General features: G+C 38.4%; 1 protein-coding gene across 7 annotated transcripts in view; it reads left to right on the plus strand.

Annotated features, from left to right (window-relative positions):
• The window catches only part of HEATR5A (HEAT repeat containing 5A), a 134,702-nt gene that overhangs the window by 80,165 nt on the left and 33,540 nt on the right, over nt 1-20,997 (plus strand). For 5 of the 7 annotated variants that reach the window (XM_039535386.1, XM_039535388.1, XM_039535387.1 and 2 more), the window contains 7 exons: nt 161-351; nt 6,151-6,310; nt 7,211-7,400; nt 8,952-9,121; nt 12,489-12,515; nt 14,571-14,709; nt 19,116-19,295. In XM_039535386.1, the coding sequence (XP_039391320.1) occupies nt 161-351; nt 6,151-6,310; nt 7,211-7,400; nt 8,952-9,121; nt 12,489-12,515; nt 14,571-14,709; nt 19,116-19,295 (1,057 nt within the window). The remainder of the gene's footprint in view (nt 1-160; nt 352-6,150; nt 6,311-7,210; nt 7,401-8,951; nt 9,122-12,488; nt 12,516-14,570; nt 14,710-19,115; nt 19,296-20,997) is intronic. The other 2 variants (XM_039535389.1, XM_039535392.1) reach the window with 1 other exon arrangement.

The following is a 20,997-nucleotide window of genomic DNA, read 5'->3' on the forward strand; positions in this document are numbered from 1 at the left end:
TTGCCCCACAGTTGAGTGATATTAAATAGAGTGTGCTCACTGAGGAAACCAAATTATTTATGTATGTTTGTTTTTATTGCTGAGTCATAATATTTAAAAGGGAAAAATGATCTTTATTATGCAGTCTTACCAATTCAATGATTAAATAATTTATTTTTAGCACTTGGCTAGCTGCAAGGGAAGTTTAGGTCCTGAAGAAGTTAGAAGACCTGCCCTGACTTTAGTAATGGGTGCCTTGGAAAGCAATAACCCACTTTTAAGATGTGCTGCTGCAGAATCTCTGGCCAGACTGGCACAAGTGGTTGCTGACAGTGCCTTCACTGCTGGATTGGCCCAAGTTAGTTTTGACAAGTAAGTCATTTAAAAAATGTTTGTATTAAGTTGTCATTGCAAGTATTTGTATAAACTTGAGCCAAACGCAACATGGCTTCAATATTCATAATATTAAAGGAAATTAATTCCTATAAAATAACATATCTGTGGTTGAATCTTGGATACCTTTAAATGTATGGCAAAAGTATTGCCAAATTTATGCACATAGTTTGTGCTTCTGTTACTTTAAAAAGACCTGTTAAAGAAAGAAATTATGCAGGCATCCATGGAAGTTGAGTACGTTCAATCTAAATACTTGAAAATTGGCTGCTGCACCATTTTTAACACAGTAGAACCTCAGAGTTACAAACACTTTGGGAATAGAGTTTGTAACTCTAAACAAAACATTATAGTTGTTCTTTCAAAAGTTTACAACTGAACATTGACTTAATACAGCTTTAAAGTTTACTATGCAGAGGAAAAATGCAGCTTTTAACCATCTTAATTTAAATGAAATAAGCACAGAAACAGTTTCCTGACTTTGTTAAATCTTTAAAAAAAAATTTTTTTTTTAGTAGTTTGCATTTAATACAGTACTGTACTCTATATTTGCCTCTTTTTGGCCGGGGCAGGAGGTGGTCTCTGCCGCTGCTTATTTGAATATTTTCAGTTCCAAATGAGGTCTGTGGTTGACTGGTCAGTTTGTAACGCTCTGTTTTTTGTAACTTTGAGGTTCTACTGTATATCATTATAACATACCACTGTAATAGCATGGTAACTGTGTGTGTGTATGTGTGTGTGTCACATTCACATTCACATGGGTAAAAATCACTTCACTCACATAAAGCACGAGCACTTGGTCGTTATGCAGGTCAAGTACTGGGATTTGAGGGAAACCAGATAGGTGAAATCCATCCTTAAATGCAGGGCCACAGCATTCATCTCCGTGCAGCTTCTGCTATACTGGTATTCTGATCTATGAAGGAAAAAGCTTTCTGTGTTGGCTTATGCAGTAGTGGCAAGGAGACAACATGGAAGATGTGTGGAGGCCTACCTGGGTGTTCATTCTACCAACAGCTCCACCAGCTGAACCCCACCACAAAGCTTAGGTGCTGCAGAGGGCTTTATACAGGTGATCTGCACTAGGGTAAACTTGTAAAAAGTTAAATTTGTAAGGACAAAATAGACACACCTTTTTCCGTCAACATTTTTATTAAATGGTATAAATAAGATTTAGCAAGTCTTTACAAAAAATACAAAAAGTCAGCCTGATTTGAAGGTAATTTATATACAGAAATGGTTTTAATATTTGTGAGATATTTCTGACAAAAATAAGGAAATGCAGGATTGAAGCTGAAACTTTCTGGCTAACTTGTTTCATGATAGCTGCACTTCAGAGGCTTGAAATCCATGCATTTATATAATGTGTTTTGTTGTATGGCATGGCTGGGTGTGGCAGGAAAGAATATGTTTTTTTTTAAAAAACAAGGTTTTTTTTCTCTGACTTTTTCATTTTAAATTTCTGTTACTTTAAAACATTGATATCTCCAAGTAAATACTTTCAAGTGTTGGTTTTTGTTTTTGTTTTTTTGTGATAATGGAAACATTTAGGCTCTGATTTCATTCTGTAATTAGAAATTTTAAGTATTGTAAAGTTAAAAGGAAATGCTTAGATTTTGAATCCTCTAAGCATAGGGACTGTCCTAATGTGTCTGGAGAGTGCCTAGCACATAATGAATGCTACCACAAATAAATAAGACCACACTGATTATGAAACTATCTAGGTTCTTGTTATACCTATTAGGACAGTGGTCTCTAACCTTTTTACGCCCAAGATCACGTTTTGAATTTAAGGGCAACCCAGGATCTACCCTGCCCCTTCCCCAAGGCCCTGCCCGCTCACTCCACCCACCCGCATCACTCACTCTCCCCCATCCTCACTCACATTCACTGCTGGGGCAGGGGGTTAGGGTTCGGGAGGGGTGCGGGCTCTGGGCTGGGGCCGAGGGGTTTGCAGTGTTGGAGGGGGCTCAAGGCTGAGCCTGGGGCAGGGTGTTGAGGTCGATGAGGGGGCGAAGGGTGCAAACTCTGGGAGGGAGTTTGGGTGCAGGAGAGGGCTCTGGGCTGGAGCAGAGTGTTGGGGTACAGGAGGGGATATGGGGTGATTATAAGAAAAATAAAGATAAAACACTTATTGGTGCCTAATTTAACAAACGATGTTAGATTTAAAGCAAAGTTTTCTCACGACATGTTTCAGCAGATAACTGACCAAACTCTCAGGTCACGACCCCTCCCCCAGAGTCCAACATCTGTTTCGTTTGTGTCTTCTGGTGCAATGAATGTGATGCTCAGGGAGAAAGAGAGGGGTCTCCTGAGGTGTCTGCATCTTCTTTTTATAATTCTGTCCCCCCTTTTGAGGAGCATTTCCAGCTGGGAGCAAGGCGACAAGTAGCCCGTGTGGAAGGAAACTCCATGCTGTTTCTTTGCTAAGATGCTCTTGTCCCCCTTCCTGCCAAAGAATGTCCACTTACAGGCAATGGTCCATCGGCCTTGTTTACAGCTGGCTGAGGAGTCCATTTGACCATTGTTTCTGAGGAACTGGTTTAGCCTCTCCCTAGACTTATCTGGAAAACATACTTTTAGTTATGATTTCCGCTTATGTTTATAACTTCTCATATAATGCTGCTATTTGCATTTTGCCATGATATTATAGATGAGCAAATTACGAGTTTTTAAATGATACCTCACAAGACATGCCTTGTACAAAATTATTACAACAGTGTGTAGGGCATGAACACGGCTATATTCTGTAACAGCCAGTGGTTACAGTTTATTGATCACCAATAACGTGTGAATTTATTGGAGACAATATGCCTCAAATAGAAGGAAACAACGATTGAAAGGAGTGAAGTAATGAAAGCAGATAATTCTTCTACACTAACATGTAAACCAATTTGTTGAGGAGCAAGATGGAAAGGATTTCTTTTCATTTCAAAATGCTGAAAACAGATTTCCTTGTTTATTTGGACATCAAATGAAATTTTATTAGAGTAATAAGAGCAGAACATTGAGTTTGGCAAGTGAGACAATTTTATGCTACTTTTATTGTTAAAATGCAGCAGCGATGACCATTTAAGTCCCTATTCTAGGCCTTCCAACTGCTGTTCAGCAGTGTAATTCAGGAGCAATCTGTGTTCATCTAAAAATGGCAAAAATCAATGTGTGACCATGCCATAAAAACTCTTGGGAGGCAAAAATTACACTTGTTTTAATACTGTTTTGTGTTACTGGTATCACTTACAGTGTAGCACAAAATGAGAATTTGAAGGAATGATTGAAGCATTTCACCCTGCATATAATTTCCTGAAAGATTTTGAACTCCTGTATGCACTGCTAGATATTGCAGTTGGAGAAATAAAAATAGAGGTTTGTTAATACAAGATGGTCAGTCATATATGAAAAATGACTTGATAGCTTCAAGTGCCCACACAAGGCACATTGATTCTTTGTCCAAAAAGAAAACCACAGAATGTAGTAGCAGGCTGTTGAAGGTGCCATATAATGTATAAAGAAAAATATGATAAATTAGGTCTTTTCAAATGCAGTCATCCTAAACTTCTAATGTATGGGCAGGTATTCAGCGTACATTTAAAATTTTCTGGTTTAAAAAGTAACGCCTAACAGAGTGTTAAAGCACATTTGGGAAGTTGGTTGACTGGAAAACACTTGAAGGAACTTTTTAGTGACTCAGCAGACTACAGTCTGACACTATTGTCACAGTCTCAAACTGGAAATCTGGCTAGATAATTAACAACAATAAAATAGAACCACATAAGGACAGTAATTGAAAAAGTGATTCTGAGAAGCTATGAAACCTTTCCTTTACTTAGCTAACATGACTAATTCCAAGTACAGAGTTTGCAGCATGAATACTCAGACTGTGGCTCTTTACAGCATATGATATTAAAACACTGTAATTTAATTAACCAATCAGGATGCTTTTACTATGTTATTAAACAACTGTAGTTCATAAAATAATAGTACTTATTCATTTTGCTGTGAGAAGAATAATAATTATATATTTCTCTAGACATACTATTTAAATATGAATGTTTAGTTCTATAGTAAATGAAACAATGAATTCACACAGAATTCAGAATTAGACAGAAAATATCATATCATATATATTGCCTCTATATAAATCCATGGTAGGCCCACATCTTGAATACTGCATGCGGATGTGGTCGCCCCATCTCAAAAAAGGTATACTGGAATTGGAAAAGGTTCAGAAAAGGGCAACAAAAATTATTAGGGGTATAGAATGGTTTCCGTATGAGGAGAGATTAATAAGACTGGGACATTTCAGCTTGGAAAAGAGGCGACTAAGGGGGGATATGATAGAGGTCTATAAAATCATGACTGGTGTGGAGAAAGTAAATAAGGAAGTGTTTCTTACTGCGTCTCATAATACAAGAACAAGGGGCCACCAAATGAAATTAATAGGTAGCAGGTTTAAAACAAACACAAGAAAATATTTTTTCATGCAACGCACTGTCAATCTCTGGAACTCCTTGCCAGAGGGTGTTGTGAAGGCCAATACTATAACGGGGTTCAAAAGGGAGCTAGATAGATTCATGGAAGATAGGTCCATCAATGGCTATTAGCCAGGATGGGTTGAAATGGTGTCCCTAGCCTCTGTTTACCAGAAGCTGGGTTTGGGTGACAGGGCATGGATCACTTGATGATAACCTGTCTGTTCATTCCCTTTGGGGCACCAGCCATTGGCCACTGTCAGAGGACAGGATACTGGGCTTGATGGACCTTTGGTCTGACCCAGTATGGCCATTCTTATGTTCATGGATCGCACTACTGTGGCTCTTTTGAGTAATGTTGATCACTAATTTGGCTCCTGAACCACTGAGGTCTGAGTATCATTAGTTTACTGGCTGAATTCAGAGCAGGAAAAAGAGACTGAAACATAATCCTGAATTTGTTCCTTCTCTTTTCAAATGTAAAATTTAAGATCCAGATTAATTTGATCTATCCTGTATACAGAAGAGTTTGCATCACAGTTGCATCAAAATGGTGGAAGAATGTGGAGGAAAAATTCAGAAGGCAGGACACTTGCATTAAAAATGTTGTCAATTTTAAAAGACCTATAATCCTGTCCAGCCAGTTCAGCTGAGTGTGTGTCAAGAAGATTGGATTGGTTTGGTTGAAACTTTGTAATAGGCTAAATGTTGAAAAGCATTAAGTTCGTAAAAGGGTGTCAGTCCCTAACTGCACATACAAAAGAGTGGTAATCCTGTCTAGGGAGTAGAATGAGGTCTTGCTATTGTACTCTTTTTTTTTTTTTTTTTTTTTTTTTTTTAAGCTTAGAAATTTGCAATCTTCTTAGTTTGGACAATGTTTCTGCTTTTGTCATGTTTGAAGAAATAACACGATTATGAAGTGAATAATATAGTATGTGTTTTGTCCTAAATTTAATAAATCTTTTGTAGTTTTTTTAGTGGGTTTTTCCCCCACAGAAAATAATCTTGTATGTTACTGTTTCTAGGCTCAACTGGCAGAGTTAAAAGATTGTCAGCATATCCTAGCTAGTACCAGTTTTTCACAACCCTCTGTTTAAATTGAGAAATGCCCCTTTGTTATTTTGGTGCAACTCTGGGGTAGGAGATAAGTAGTACTAAAATGTCTTTACATATTCTGGCAACATAATGATTAACAAAATCTTTTGCTGATTGCATTCTGCAACCAAAGCACTGAAATCTACTATGTATAAAGATTACCTGGCAGTATCAGCTATCTAACAACTTTTTTTCTCCTTGAAATTAACAGGCTGAAATCTGCTAGGGATGTGGTGACAAGAACAGGACATTCTTTGGCTCTGGGATCACTGTATAGATATTTAGGAGGAATAGGCTCTACTCAGCACCTGAATGCATGTGTTGGAATCCTTTATACCTTATCTCAGGACAGTACTTCTCCTGATGTACAGGTACTTCGTCACATAATTCAAAACATCTGCCTTCTCTGTAGATATTAAAACAGAACCAATTGTTTTTTGGGAGTAAAAGTTCTTCTTACATGTAAGAGCAGATTAGACAACAATTCCTTCAGCAGAAATCCTGAATTCATACTGTTGTTTTGAATTTGATGTACATTCACCTAAATCTTGTTTGATTAGATAGTGCCTTCTTTTTCTTTTCATATGTATATAATTTTTTGTGTCTGCAAAGCTGTCCATTTCCTAGCACTTTTCTTTTATAAAGATGATGTAGTAAATAGCTTGAAGCTAGTGTGCTGCACTAGCTACAGAGACCAGCTTGCTTGCATGAGTCAAATCGTTGTGAAGATGGTCACATGGTTCTTCCTGAGCTAAACTTCATATGCCATGGTCCCTCTGGGAAGGATATTTTAATCACATGTCGAAATAAAAAGGGGTATACAATCAAAACTCCTTAAAGTTTAAGTGATTAAAAACCCCTACATGCCCTTTTAAATAGACTGAGTAGTAGGCTTAAATTTATCACCTCTATCTACTATCCTCCATACACAGAGGATCACTACAAAAGTAACGTGTGGGATTAACATTACACTTAATCTAAGAAATTGGTTGCCATTGAAGTACTAATGATGACGGTGTTAACCAGTTGTGCCACTCCAAAATGTAGAATTTTCCTTACAATATTTATCAAAGAGGAGCCACAGTTTCCAGATATTTTGTTATGAAGAACAAATTGTCTGTAGCGTCTTCATCCATCCACTCCCTTTCCACTTCAGAGCACTAGTTGTACCCATGTATTAATTTTTATTTTAATCACAGACTTCACAAAGCAGCTCTTAGGTTTATTTTATTACATATAGGTGTGACATGCCTACATCTTTTATTTTACAGACTTGGGCACTGCATTCTCTGTCACTGATAATAGATTCAGCTGGCCCTCTATATCATGTGCATGTGGAACCTACCCTATCTCTTGTTGTCATGTTGTTGTTGACTGTGCCTCCTGCTTATGCTGAAGTTCACCAGAGCCTTGGTCGCTGTTTAAATGCACTTATCACTATGTTGGGGCCAGAGTTGCAAGGTATGCATAAACAATATTGTCATGTTTGTTTGATTAGGTAATTAGAACACTTAAACATAAGTTGAAACATTGCCGACAAACAGTGAATGTGTTCTAGGAACTTTCAGGAATCATTCAGACATTTTTTCTTGTAAATGAACTGTGAAGTAGTTTTTCATAGGCTAGGCCTTTGTGGGGCCAAGACATGGTGGTAATTACCCTTCCAGGATAAGCTATTTTTTTAATACCCTTACCAGAATGTAGTCCTAAAAGCTTCTCATTGGGTTGAAAGTCCTTATGCTTAGTGTCAAGACATAGGGAATTTTATTTGAAAAATGGAGAACAAAATCCAGATTCAGGCACCTAAACAAAAATGGTCTGATTTTTCAGTGGAGTTCTGCACTCACAGTACCCATTGAGTTCAGAGCTCAATACAGGCATTCTAGTACTTGTCTACAGAAGGAGGTTAATCCATTGCTTTTTGAGCCCATCAGATAATGTGCAATATGAAAGCCACACTAATAGCATGTACACAAATCTCCAGCATTATTTGAAAGGGCAACGACACCAGAGATCTATGGAGCCTGGGGAAACAAGGCAGGTACAGTGACTTGACAGGAAAAGCAACTGAAAGACTTCAGGGAAGACATAATATCTGGCCTTTCCCTGGGGGGTTAATAGGGAATGTCAGGTCAGGCACTATCAATTTCTTCTGTTGCGGCCCGGGTCCTGCAAACTGCTTCATGTGTGCAGACCTCATTGATTTTCATGGGGCTTTGTGTGGATGAAGGGTTGTGTAAGACAGCTTATAGGATCAGAGCCTTAGCTTCCTGCATCTGTAGCTGTTTCAGTGCCTAAGTCCACTTCCATCCCACTGACTCACCTGCAAGTGTATTCCTTTTATTTATTATTTGTGTACTCTGTCATTGATAATAAATTCACCCAGTCCTTCATATGATGTGCATGTACTACCTTGATACATTTACCTGCCTGCCAATCCCAGGCTTTATTAATCATTTAGTCCTCCCCCCCCCCTGAAATATTACCTTAAAAAAGAAAACACACCTTTTGTATTGGTATAGAAAGTTCTACTGAATAAGTGTGCCAGTAGTCCAAAAAGTGGGGAGTGGGATCTAGAGGCTAGAGAAAAGAATTGAGTCAGGTCTAAGTTTACCACTGACTCACTGTGTGACCTCTCTGTGCCTTATTGTCCCCCTCTGTTAACTGGTTATAATGCCTGCCTGCCTACCTCTCAGTGGTATTTTGAGGCCTTCTTGCTTGTTTGTAAGCTTAGAATCATAGAAAGGTAGGAAGGAACCTTTCCTTCTAGCCCAGTCCCCTGCACTGAGGCAGGACTAAGTTGACTGTGACTGTCTGTTTAAAGGTGCAGTAGAACTGCTAAGTATGATGATTATTATTCTACTTGACTGAATCGCTTGCAGAAACTCCTATGTGAATCATTTTATTAAGAGTGAATGCTTTGTATAATTATTCATATTTGTACCTATTTTAAAAAAAATAGAGGAAAATTAATATGTTGGAAGTATTAAAACACTGTTTTTCTAACTGTAGGCAGTAATACTGCAGTTTCAGCCTTAAGATCTTCTTGCCTCCTGGGCTGTGCGGTGATGCAGGATAACCCTGACTGCCTTGTTCAGGCTCAAGCCATCTCTTGCCTACAGCAGCTTCATATGTTTGCTCCACGACATGTCAACTTGTCTAGCCTTGTAAGCTGCCTATGTGTAAGTACAGCTATGAAAATGTATTTTTCCCTGTTTTTAAAATTTTCAACCTTTGCCTTGAAACATAAAACATTTAAATAAATTTTCCTTAAACCAGCCTGTTATCAGTTGTTAAAATACATTTAATACTGTGTTTTAGTAATCAGTCATTCTTTAATAGGGTGAGGTGTTCTGTCTTTCATATGCACATGGTCATTCTCTCTTCTCCCCTTTCTATTTATCCATTTTCCTTCCTTCTGTTTCCTTCCTTCTGCATCTCTCCCAAGAGCATACCCGTTACTGAGAGTATGTGCTGCCATTCTTACACAAGCCAAACTTTTGTTGACAAAATGTATGAGTTTTGGGTTTTGCCCACTTCTTAATTCTGGCCAGTATTTCTTCTCGCCTATGCGAGGTTAAGGTTTGTTGAAGTAACTGATTACTTCTCAATATTCAGTATAAGTAATATAATTATTTATAATTTTAAAGACATCTATATTAGTTTACCTTCCCTTTCAATTCTGTACTGCTAGTGAGCAGTTGTTGTGGTTCTGGTACTCAAGACAGCTGCCCCCTCTCACTTCAGTTTGCAGGCCTGAGTGATAGGCCACTTTTCAGGTTTGTCATCTCATTTGTAAAATATTATATATTACCTTTTAATTGCCATGGTAGCTGCCATGTCCCCAGAATTTGTTAAATCCAAGAAAGCAACCCTAATGCTAACATGGCTGGTCAGTTCTTCATAAGCAAAACAGGGCGTGCTTTCCACTAAGGTCATGTCCACAGCACCAAATACAACCTCTACTTGCACAAGTATTGGGTGTCCTAGTTCTATTTTTTTTCTTTGATCCTGTACTAGAATCATAGGACTGGAAGGGACCTCAAGAAATCATCTAGTCCAGTTCCTTGCACTTGTAGCAGGACTAAGTATTATCTAGACCATCCCTGACATGTGTTTGTCTAACCTGCTCTTAAAAATACCCAATGATGGAGATTCCACAACCCCCCTAGTCAATTTATTCCACTTTGCCTATTATTCTTATATCTCAAGCTGTTTCCCACACAATAAAATGCCTGCTTCCATAAGAACATACTGTAGCAAGAGAAGATTTTAAAAAGATTTGATCTACCCTCATTATGTATACATGATTTAGCTGGTTTCCCTGTAAAAGTTTTTTTCTCAGAAGTCAAAAAAAGAGTAAATGTTCTGGATTTTCTTGTATCTCTGCCTTGTCTGTCTTGGAGTTTTTAAGTGTTCTTTTGTCTGAGCAGCTGTTGCATTCATTAGTAGATATACGTTTTGATTTCTTATGGAGTTCACATTTCTTGCATATATGTTTGAGGTTTTCGTAGAAATGTATCTGCAAGATTCAGAGAGAGCCCCACATTACTATTGGGTTTAAGCATGAGCATGTTTATTTTGGGAGAATTGTACCTTTTAGGGATTCTTCTTTCTTCTCCCCCTTCCAGCGTATTTTATCCTTGATCTTTCTTTCAATAGGTAAAAAGCATTTCCACTCATCTTTTATGAAAGCACTCCAGACTTAGGAGTTGCTGTCCTGTTGATCAGCCAACTCATTAGCATTTCCATCTATTTGCAAATCTATGGAATGAACGTCTTGACCACTTCTGTTTAAAGTAGTACCTCTCTAAACTGCACAAAAAATTGGTTTCTCAGCAAAGATTTAATAATAGTGTGTTTGTAGTGAGGTTTTGTATTACAAAGACTTCATTGTTTTTACAGAATAATACTTCAATATACTTGTGAAATTGTTACCGTAAATTATGGAATACTTCATAAATTAAAACTTACCTACACTTGTCAATTAAAAAGCAAAGTATATTTTGGGTGTGTGTGTGTTCATTTAAGTCCCAACCCTACAAGGAGTTTTACGTGGGTAGATTCTTGTGCCTACACCGAGTCCCAGTGAAATCCGGGACTCCACACAGTTGTAGATTTCTGTCTGCGAGGAGCTCATTTCAGAATCAAAGCCCTCCACACTAATACATACAGTTTAGTAATTGGCAATAGGTCTCTCAGTCATAACTATGAATAAGTGGGGTTTGATTTATACTTTTCTTATTTAGACCACATTCCGGCAGAGGTCACCATGCAGGTGGACCCTGCACCTGTGTTGAAGCCTCATTGAATTCAGTAGAACTTTGTAGGGCATGCGGTCTGCCTGAAAAATTACCCTTGTTGTCTTAATAGGAGGCATGGACAGGGCACTGTTTTGGGACGTGGGAGACATAAGTACAATTCCCAGTTCTGGCACTGGCTTGCTGGGTGAGTTTGGGCAAGCATCTCTCCCTGTGCCTCAGTTTCCCCATCTGTAAAAGAAGGATGATACTGACCTTCTGTAAAGCACTTTAAGCTCTAAAGATGAAAAATGCTAAGTAAGAGCTAGGTGGTATTATTTTTTAGTTTTAATACCACCATTCTGTGCTGAGCAATTATTTGTAACAGACAGGGAGGAAGGTAAAGAGGCTCTTGTCAGAGAAACAGACTGTATTACTGATGTCCATTGAGACACGCTAGTGAGGAGAGAGCTGAAAACACTGTTGCTGAGAGTGGTTACGTTAATTACCAATTCTAATTACGAATAATTATTTGGAGGGATTTTTTCCTATTTCTCCAAGGCTATTGCCAATATATTGAAAATTTATGAGTTCAAACTTTGTTAGAATGTTCTTAAAATATTTAATAATTAAAAGAAGACTTCTTATAAAAAAAAGTTATATAAAAAGAACATCATCATCCCACCTTCATCTTCATTTCCCCCTTCTCCCCTAGTCCCCACCCCAAAACAAAACAAAATAAAAAACCAGCATCTTAGAATTTTCTTCCTTTAGAAAGAGGATTTTCTTACCCAGGGCTTTGCATCTAACTGCATGGTACTTAACATTCTCTGTCAAGTTCTGGCAATTAAATACTTGGTTGTGGAAATAACCTTTTGTATCTAGTGATGACTAATATTAATTTTACAGCTAACTTTACGGATACACACTAGGTTCTTATTTATGCATCTCATATACATAGGATGGCTGCATAGGGTGGATGCTCAGGTTTTCAGCTATAGGACCCAAAAGAAAACATGTTCAGATACAAATATATATAATAGTTTCAATGACCACTTTCAAGAGCTGCTTTTACATTTATTTTAACCAACGAGTTTTATGGGCTGTTGGCGTACATTTTAAAGATGTTCAACATTATATGATGAGGTATCTGGACTAAGCAAATGAGGTTTTTGTGGAATGTTTGAGATAAGACTCTGAATTTAATATTCTGAATTTACATTTTATGGTTTCCTTGCTGTAGTGAGTATCATTGTGGTAACTGTATTTTGATTTTGTCATGACTGGTTTGTCATTTGTTTTTGTGCAGGAGATCTTGTTGGATAATTCTGTGTTGGTAGGTCCCTGTGCCTTGTTAATCCTAAAATTTCAGCAGTTTGCAGTGGCATTTTTTATTTCCTCCTGTCTCTCTCTCTGTTTAACCATTAATGTAAAGTAAAATATCTTTAGCATGTCAAATGATGTTCATCTGGTATCACCCTAACCAAATCCCTTCTAACCTTCGGCAGTTGGCACATGTGTTTCATTTTGTGCACTTAATTTTGCATCTGTTTGACTTTAACATGTCCAATGCAGAAATGGTTTAAGTTAATTTTTATGTGTTGCTTGCATTGTGTGTGTTCCCTTTTTCCCTACTTAAAATGTGGGAGAATGAGAGATATGAAGAATGTGTCTCTCACATTTCCCAGTATCCTGACTTGAGTGCTCTGTCCTTCCCTATAAAAATTATCTGGTGAGCTGCAATTTTAAGCATGCCAGATTTCCAGGAGATGCGGCCTGCGTGAATAAGTGTTGCATTACAGATTCAGTTGTACCCTTTACAATTTCAGTTAAAGTATCTTGCAGAGATACTAATTGACTCATTTCTTTTACAAAAGAATTGTTATTCAGGGCAAATCTTTGTATCTATTAAATATATAATTCATAATGAGTTTTGCAGATTCGCATGCATAAGCATACGAAAGCAGGAGAGACAAATTAGTTTTAAATATAATGAAACTGAGATTCCATATCACTTATTCTTTGTGTCCTTAATTTTTTTATTTTTAATCTCATTTTGAGCGACTGGCTTATCAATGACAAATGAGGAGCATGACCCCTCAGCAAAGGTTCTCTGCAGAAGACTCTCAGCTCTGTCCTTTTTCAGTTACCTTAGAACAGAGGTTTTCAACCTGTGATTGGTCCGCAGACTATGTCTAAGCGGTCCACAAAAAGGTTGTTACAACAGAACAGTGGTTTTCAGCCTCTGGTCTGCAGACCCTTGGGAGTCCACAGACTATGCCTAAGATTTCCAAGGGGTCTGCACCTCCATTGAAAATTTTTTAGGGGTCCGTAAATGGAAAAAAAGGTTGAAAACCACTGCCCTTAGGTGACACATAAGGGTAGAAGGTTACTTAATTGTAAAGGATAACCTCTTTACCTTCCATATACTTAGACACATGCTCATTTTGGTTGTTTACTCGTTATAACCTAAACTTGGATTACAGTAACTTGTATAAACATTGTCTAGTTACCCTGCCCAGCCACTTGACAAGCATAGTGTATCTGTGGATTACTTTCAGGATAGTCTTAAAATTTGTGGGGAGGGAGGGAGAAGAACCTCAGGTGCAAAACTTGGTTTTTTTAAAGTTGTTTCCTTGCTCCAGGAACAATGTTTACGTTGGCATCGGTTTTCAGTACAAAAAGCAGAGTCTGATCTTGTGATGTTGAAGAAATGATGCTCTAAACAGCTATGCTGGAGAATGGTTCAGGAGAGCTGACTTGTCTCCACACGACATGCCCATCCCTAAACCTGACCTTCCTCAAAACAAACTACAATTTAGTTGATTATATTTTCAAAAGAAACCTTGTTCAGCATCCATTTATTATTCTCTTTGCCCTCTCTCTTACAATCTCACTTTCATGCACAGACCTTGGAATTATTTGAGCTTGGTTTTCCCGTCCTTAGTTGTATCGTAATTTTCTTTCATCACTCCTAGCTCTCTATCATGGTGATATGAGTGGAGTTCATTTGGACTGAGTTTTCATACCACACTGTAATTTTGTACTCTGGATAAAAGTAAAATAGGCATTCATTTAGATCATGATTCAACTTTCCTTGAAGTCAGTGGAATTTTTTTCACTGACTTCAATGAAAGATGGATATGACTGGCTCTGTTGGATAATTTCACTGAGAGAACTTTAAAATTACTGTGGTTACCAAAGCATTTACAATATTGTAAACTTTTAATTTTAGATCTATAAAGGTACGCAAAATAGGAAGTTATTTGGTGATGGACTTCACAGTCTATTTCATAACAGTGATCAGTCAGAAAGCACTGGACTGTTGCCGTATTGGGTAGCTGCTACAGAGGTTGTGAGCCATCTTACTCTCTTTGTTTGCATATTTCAGGTGAATCTCTGTAGCTCCTACTTGTTGTTGAGACGAGCAGTACTAGCTTGTTTGTGTCAGCTAGTGCAAAGAGAAGCAGCTGAGGTATCAGAACATGCTGTTGCCTTTGTTAAAGACTGCAGAGAAGACTTCACTCCAGGTAATGTACGTCCATTAAGCCTTGAGAGCGCAGTGCTGTACTCATGCTGAACTTGGATTGTTAAGCATCCTCCCTTCTAAATTAAACTGAGATGGCAGATTATTTGTTCTGTAGCATATTTAAAAACCTTTAACTCAAAATATTTATTTCTACTAAAGCATGATATTTATGTGGTTATTTTTGTTGAAGCTTTTTAGGCATTTCCCAGTGATAAAACAATGCTAACAGCAGTGTTGCCAAGCCTCACAATTTTGTCATAAGTGTCATAATACTTGGTGTTTTTCTTAAAGCCCCAACTCCTGGAGCCATCCAAGAGAGCAAAATCTCAATTTTCATTTAAAAAAAAAAAGTTTCTAGCCCCCATCATTGCAGAGAAGAGCTAGAAAATGTGCCCTGAGTGCACCCTAACTGTGACCATAACCAAATAGTAGGTAAAAAAAAAAACCTTTTTTAAAATTGTGATCTTTAAGTTAATCTCCTGATTTTCTGGAACCTTACTTATGGTTTTTTAAAGCTTTGGGTTGACAGTACTATAACACTGCAATAGTGAATTAATATAAATGTGCCAACAACTTTAGGTCAAGGTTTTTAAAAAGGGGTTCCATATTCCATTGTGCTAGGTGCTGTCTACTCACACAAAGTCAGTCCTTGCCCCCCAAAACATACAATTTAGTTGAGCATGTAAATACAGTAAGGGGTCTGGTTTTCAAAAGTGCTGAGCACCAGGTGTCATTTGTACTGCATATGTGCAAGTTCGTCAGCCAGCTTCCATTGCAGTCTTTGAAGTTCTGGTGGAAAAGCAGGAAGCCCCGAAAGAGACCCAAAGAAGTTTTAAATTATTTTTATTTGTTAATTGGACCATGGGCTTATCTGTATGAATATTTAGTTTGTGGCAAGTTGGGATGTAAATGTACACCACAGCAGCCTCCCTTACACTAAGGGCTTGTCAAGATAGTGCGTCGGTGTTTAATACAGGAGTGTGATTTCTAAAGCAGGCTAACATGTTGTGCGTTAATTGGTCCATATAGACTCTGCTGGTGCACACTAATATTTACTGTACCTATCTCAGAGAGATTATGTGACAATGTTATTTTAACATTTAGCAAGCCTCTTTTTGTGCAGTACAGGATTACACCATAGGTGAATTTAGTTAAAGGCCCACTTTAAGTGTTGATTTGTAAATTTAGTGATATTAAGCAAATGAGAATAATCAACTGTCGGTAATAACTGAGGATTTCCAGACGACTGTGTATTTTGTTACTATAATGTTCTTTCAGAGCTATTTTTGTAGATGGAGAATCATTTAACCTTAACTTTGTAGCCTGAACAATTTTTGCACTGGTAATTATCATCATCACAGGTTCTTTCCTTCTGGCAGCTACACAGATGATAGCTGTTGAGTACGGAATCAATAGGGGATATATAGTGTGGCAAAGTTCCTCCTCTCCTCTAGTAGGTCCTGCGCTTATTGGCGGATTTCCTCCCCTCTGTGGTCTTCCCCTTGGATGAAACCCACAGTCTGGATCACCTCCTCCTATGTCTGATTAGGAGTAGCGAGGCTTGGGGGGAACCCGGACCCGCCCTCTACTCCGGGTTCCCCCCAAGCCTCGCTACTCCAGGGCCCTGTGAATTGCAGCAGTCTCTATAGTGCTACTTGTAACTGCTGCTTGACCGCTACAGCTCCCTGGGCTACTTCCCCATAGCCTCCTTCAAACACCTTTCTTTTCCTCACCATAGGATCCTCCTGGTGTCTGATACTGCTTGATTGTATGGTGTTTCCTCAATCCTCCAGTAGTACACCCTCTTAGTTCCTTGTGTCTCTGGCTCCCAGCTCCTCATACGCCCTTCCTTCCTTCCTCTGGCTCCTCCTCCTTGACTGGAGTGAGCTCCCCTTTTTATACCAGGTGCCCTGATTAGCCTGCCCTGATTGGCTGCAGGTGCTCCAGTCAATGTAGCTCTCTCCTGTGCCTTCTAGAAAGTTCTTAATTGGCCCCAGGTGCCTTAATTACCCTGGAGCAACTACCATTTTGGTTCCCATGGTACTAGGGATTTGCTTAGCCTGGGGCTAACATACCTGTTCCTGAGTACTTTCCTGTAGCCATCCGGCCTTGCTCCATCACAATAGATAAATGCTTTACTTAACATCAGAACAAGTCCACTCATTAATATAACTAAACAACATAAAGAGCTCTTAGGATTGTAAACTTACTCACATACTCCTAAGATATGGGAAAACAAAGATAGAATCAGTAAGTGGAGCATATCAGAGAACAGGTCCTGATCCAATTGACAGTGTTTCAGAAACCTGATGTACCCAGAGTATAGGAAAGTATCCAGTGTTCGGGTTTTGGGGGGTGGGGTGTACCTTTGGATTATATAACCCACATGGAACTATGGCCATATTTTCCCATTTTTATTACCATAAGAAACTTAGGCCTGCCCTTTTGTCTGTGTGTGGTGTTCTGGGTGACCATACTTAGGCTTTGAACTACTGACAAGCTATTCACATCAATTAATTTCTTAATAAATAAAGTGGTTATCTCTATAGTTACATAGTTGCAAAAATCCTCTTCCCTCCCCCACTCCATTTTAAGGTTATTTATGCAACTACAGTGAAACCCCGCTATAACGTGATTATTGGGGTCCAAAAAATTCGATCACAATAAATGTGGGGTCACATTATAGCAAGGTTACGGAAATTTACCGTTTCAAGCCAATCAGTTTCTCTTGGGCAGAAAACGACTTGCGTTTGTGAACTGCCCATAATGGTAACTGAAAGGGTGTAGCAATAAATAGTGACAGCACAAGCTAATCAACCTATTAAATGAACCAGCACTGGCCTGAGAATGGCTGGGTTTGGACTTTGAAAACCGGAGTTTTGGGACCTGGCAGAGTGGAGCTGGAGCGGATCTCAAGAGATCTGTACAGAGGTGCTCAGCCGACTCCCCTCCACACGGAGAGCTGATTGCAGTGTTTGACACTGAGGAGTTGCTGATATTCAGAGTGGAGTTCATGCCACTGTTTCTGTAGCATCCCTCCCAGCTGTCAGCCTGCTCCAGCAGCAGGGGCTCTCAGCCATGCAGCAAAAGAGGGAAACACTTGGGGAGAGTAGGGGAGACGTGCAAGGGGCAGAGGAAGAGCGAGGAGCAGCTGGGGAGGAGAACGGCTCTTCTCGCCAAAAGGGGCGTTCCGAAGCTTTTTTTTTTTTTTTTTTTTTTGGTTTGGGGCAGCCGGAGCCATCTTATGATCACGTTGTATCCGAACTTGCATTACCGTGGGGTGCGTTATAGCGGGGTTTCACTGTATGTGGTGTACTCGTCTTTCTAGGCTTGTCTGTCACACAGCATAAGAAGACACAAATATATGAACTTGGGTTAAGCCTCTGGACCTACTTTGACTAAAAATCAGGCCTGCCACATTTGGCCTCACACTAAATAAATGTTTCCTTTTTAGCATAGCAAATCCTAATTCTCTTATTATTTAAATTCCCCTACTTGTGTTCCGCACATTTCACTCTACTAATCAATATAAACCTGTTAGCATTAGCAGCATTAAACTATAAATTGTGATCTTGATACCCTATGATCTCTACTAAGACAAATTCAAAGTTGAAACAGGGTCATAGGTCAGCAACTTCAAAGTTAACAATTTTTTTTAAGTGTTTAGATACCAAAAGGATGGGCACAGTATGAGAACCAGAGTAGAATAGAATGCTGTCAGAAGAAGCATTTCCTGTTGGTCATGGACTCAATTTACAATTAATTAAAAATGCCTTAACTTGAAATCACTGCTACTTCTCTTTGCTCCTCCCCATCCTGGCTGTATTGGTGGCATGAGTTTCAGCCTACAGATCCTCACCATAACTCTGTCAATGGATGTTATTGATGTCTAAGGCCATTTTCAATCTTGTACTTTTGTAATCATTACAGTAAATTCTAAGCAAACTTGAATGACTAATTACATTTAAAAAAAACCTTAATAACCTGCTACATATTCAAAAGCTAATAACAAGGGTTAGCAGACAATGAAGAATTCTTCAGAAAGTAAAACATTAACATGGGTATAGGGATTTTAACCAAGCAGTTAGAGCTAAACATTAACATCCCCACTGGAGTGGATTCTAGTAAATCAGCTTAACGTAACACAAAGCGACATTCACATTGGACAGGCATTTCATGACCCTGGGAAAGGCTAGAAAAATTACTGGGGTGCAATTCATTTGGGGCAATATTGAATAATGTGGTGTTCTTAAAGTTGGTTTTGCACCCAGATGGCATGGCAGATATTTTCTGTTTGCAATATATGACTTGTGTAATTATTAAGTACTGTAACTGAATTTCTACACTCTTGTGTTATGGCAATTTTGTGATGCATACCACTCAGATGATAGACTGTGTTCTTAACAGACATTAACATCAGAGAAGTTGGCCTGGAGGGAGCATTGCTGAGCTTGCTGGACAAAGAATTGGATCAAAGACTATGCCAAGATATCAGAGAGACCCTAAGTCATATGCTCATATCAGTGGCAGTGGAAAAGCTCTCGTTCTGGCTGAAGCTTTGTAAAGATGTTCTTGCCGCCTCAGCTGGTAAGTGCTAACATATTCTAGCTGGGAATGTAATAAAAACAAGGCCTACAAATATGATCTCTGCTTTACAGGAGAGAAATAATCAGTCTCATCTCTTAGAAGTGTACAGATTGTGAAAAAGTGTATTACTGCTATTTATTTTAAATTATTTGATACTTACATTTTTTCCCCTAGAATGGGAAATTACTTGATCTTTCCTGACTGCCTTTTGCGTTCTGAAAAGGGCTGGTGCACAGTAACTCTTTCCATGACTAGTCATATCCTACTTGATGAAAGGCTTGAGCCACAAAGTTCAAATTTCCACAAACTTTGGAATGGAACATATCATTACATCTGAGATAATGGTTCAGGCTAGTCATTAATACCTAGTGTATAGTGTGTGGATTCCTTTTCAAGGAATCTTTAGTTGCTATAAAGCAACATATGCTGAGGATCTTGTGGTATTAGTCATGTGCATGTTATGCAGCTGTGCTTGTACATAATGAAATTTATAGTCCACACCCATGCAATTAGTAGAGTCTGGGTTAGCTCTAAACAGACAGAGAAAATGATACATCAGTAGCAAGACTGCTTCCTGAAATGTGTGATATAAAATTAATCTTGACAGGCCCTTTTGCTTCGGTCTTGATTCTGCTATGTTGTCAATCAGTGGCTGTTCTCAGTAAATAAATAAGAGCAACTAAAATCTTGAAAACCTACAGTCTTTGAAATGTTCTGCTGAAATGTAGTCATACAAAAATTGTCTGCTATCTTTTTCTACATTTCTGGTATGCTTTAATGGCATTCTGGTATTCAGAACATTCAATAAAAATCACTTTTCAACCATTGTTCAATAGCAAGCCAATCCTTGTTTTTATAAAGGTCTTGGCTGATAACAATAAATTTATAAAATCAAGGTTTCATAATAGATTTTGGTTTTCAGTATTGAATTTTGGATATAGCACAAGATATGAGTTTTTGGCAACATGGAGGTTTGGAATAGTTAATGTTCAGAAATTTGAGGTTTACCTCTGGTTATAGATTTTATTTATTCTCATAGCAGAAATTAAAATGCAGTAAACACTGGGGCTGTGAGGCCCTTTGGGGATCCAGAAGAAAATTCCCTTAAGCTATTGGCTCTCTGTTATTAATGGAGGAAATGATGCAGAGCTATACGTCTAAATGAATAATTCAGAGCAGGTTGAACTAGTTACCCTACTGAATATTCTGAAAGGACTGAATTCTAAGAATGGAGAACAAATGAGGAGGAGGAACTACAAAGATAAGCTCTTGGGGAATATTGGGTTCAGGTAAAAGCTATGCCCCCGAAAGAATCAGTTTTGGCTTAAACAATTTTGACTTTTATTTTGATTTATTTTATTCTGGCTAGTTGTACATGAAGAGAACGACCTGCAATCTGGAACACTGATAGTTTCTGTTGTGTCTTAACTCTTTCCTGGGATTTGTTTTGTTTCATTCATAAATCAATGTGACTTGGGTTTGCTTTCATGATACTGACCTTTGCCGTCCTAAAAAGATTATGTAAGAAACAGAAGATAGTTTTGGGCCATTTGCCTTTTTATTCTAGCTCTAGGTTCTCCAACTGAAGTGGGCAGTGCTGATTCTGAGGAGCGAGATGAACTTGTTAAAAAGTTATCTTGCAAAATCTGCTGTAACTTTTCAAGTGAATAATCGTAATAGTAATAAGGAATATTTAGTTTCT

The sequence above is a fragment of the Mauremys reevesii genome, linkage group 4 (assembly GCF_016161935.1).
Source record: "Mauremys reevesii isolate NIE-2019 linkage group 4, ASM1616193v1, whole genome shotgun sequence".
Lineage (NCBI taxonomy): Eukaryota > Metazoa > Chordata > Testudines > Geoemydidae > Mauremys > Mauremys reevesii.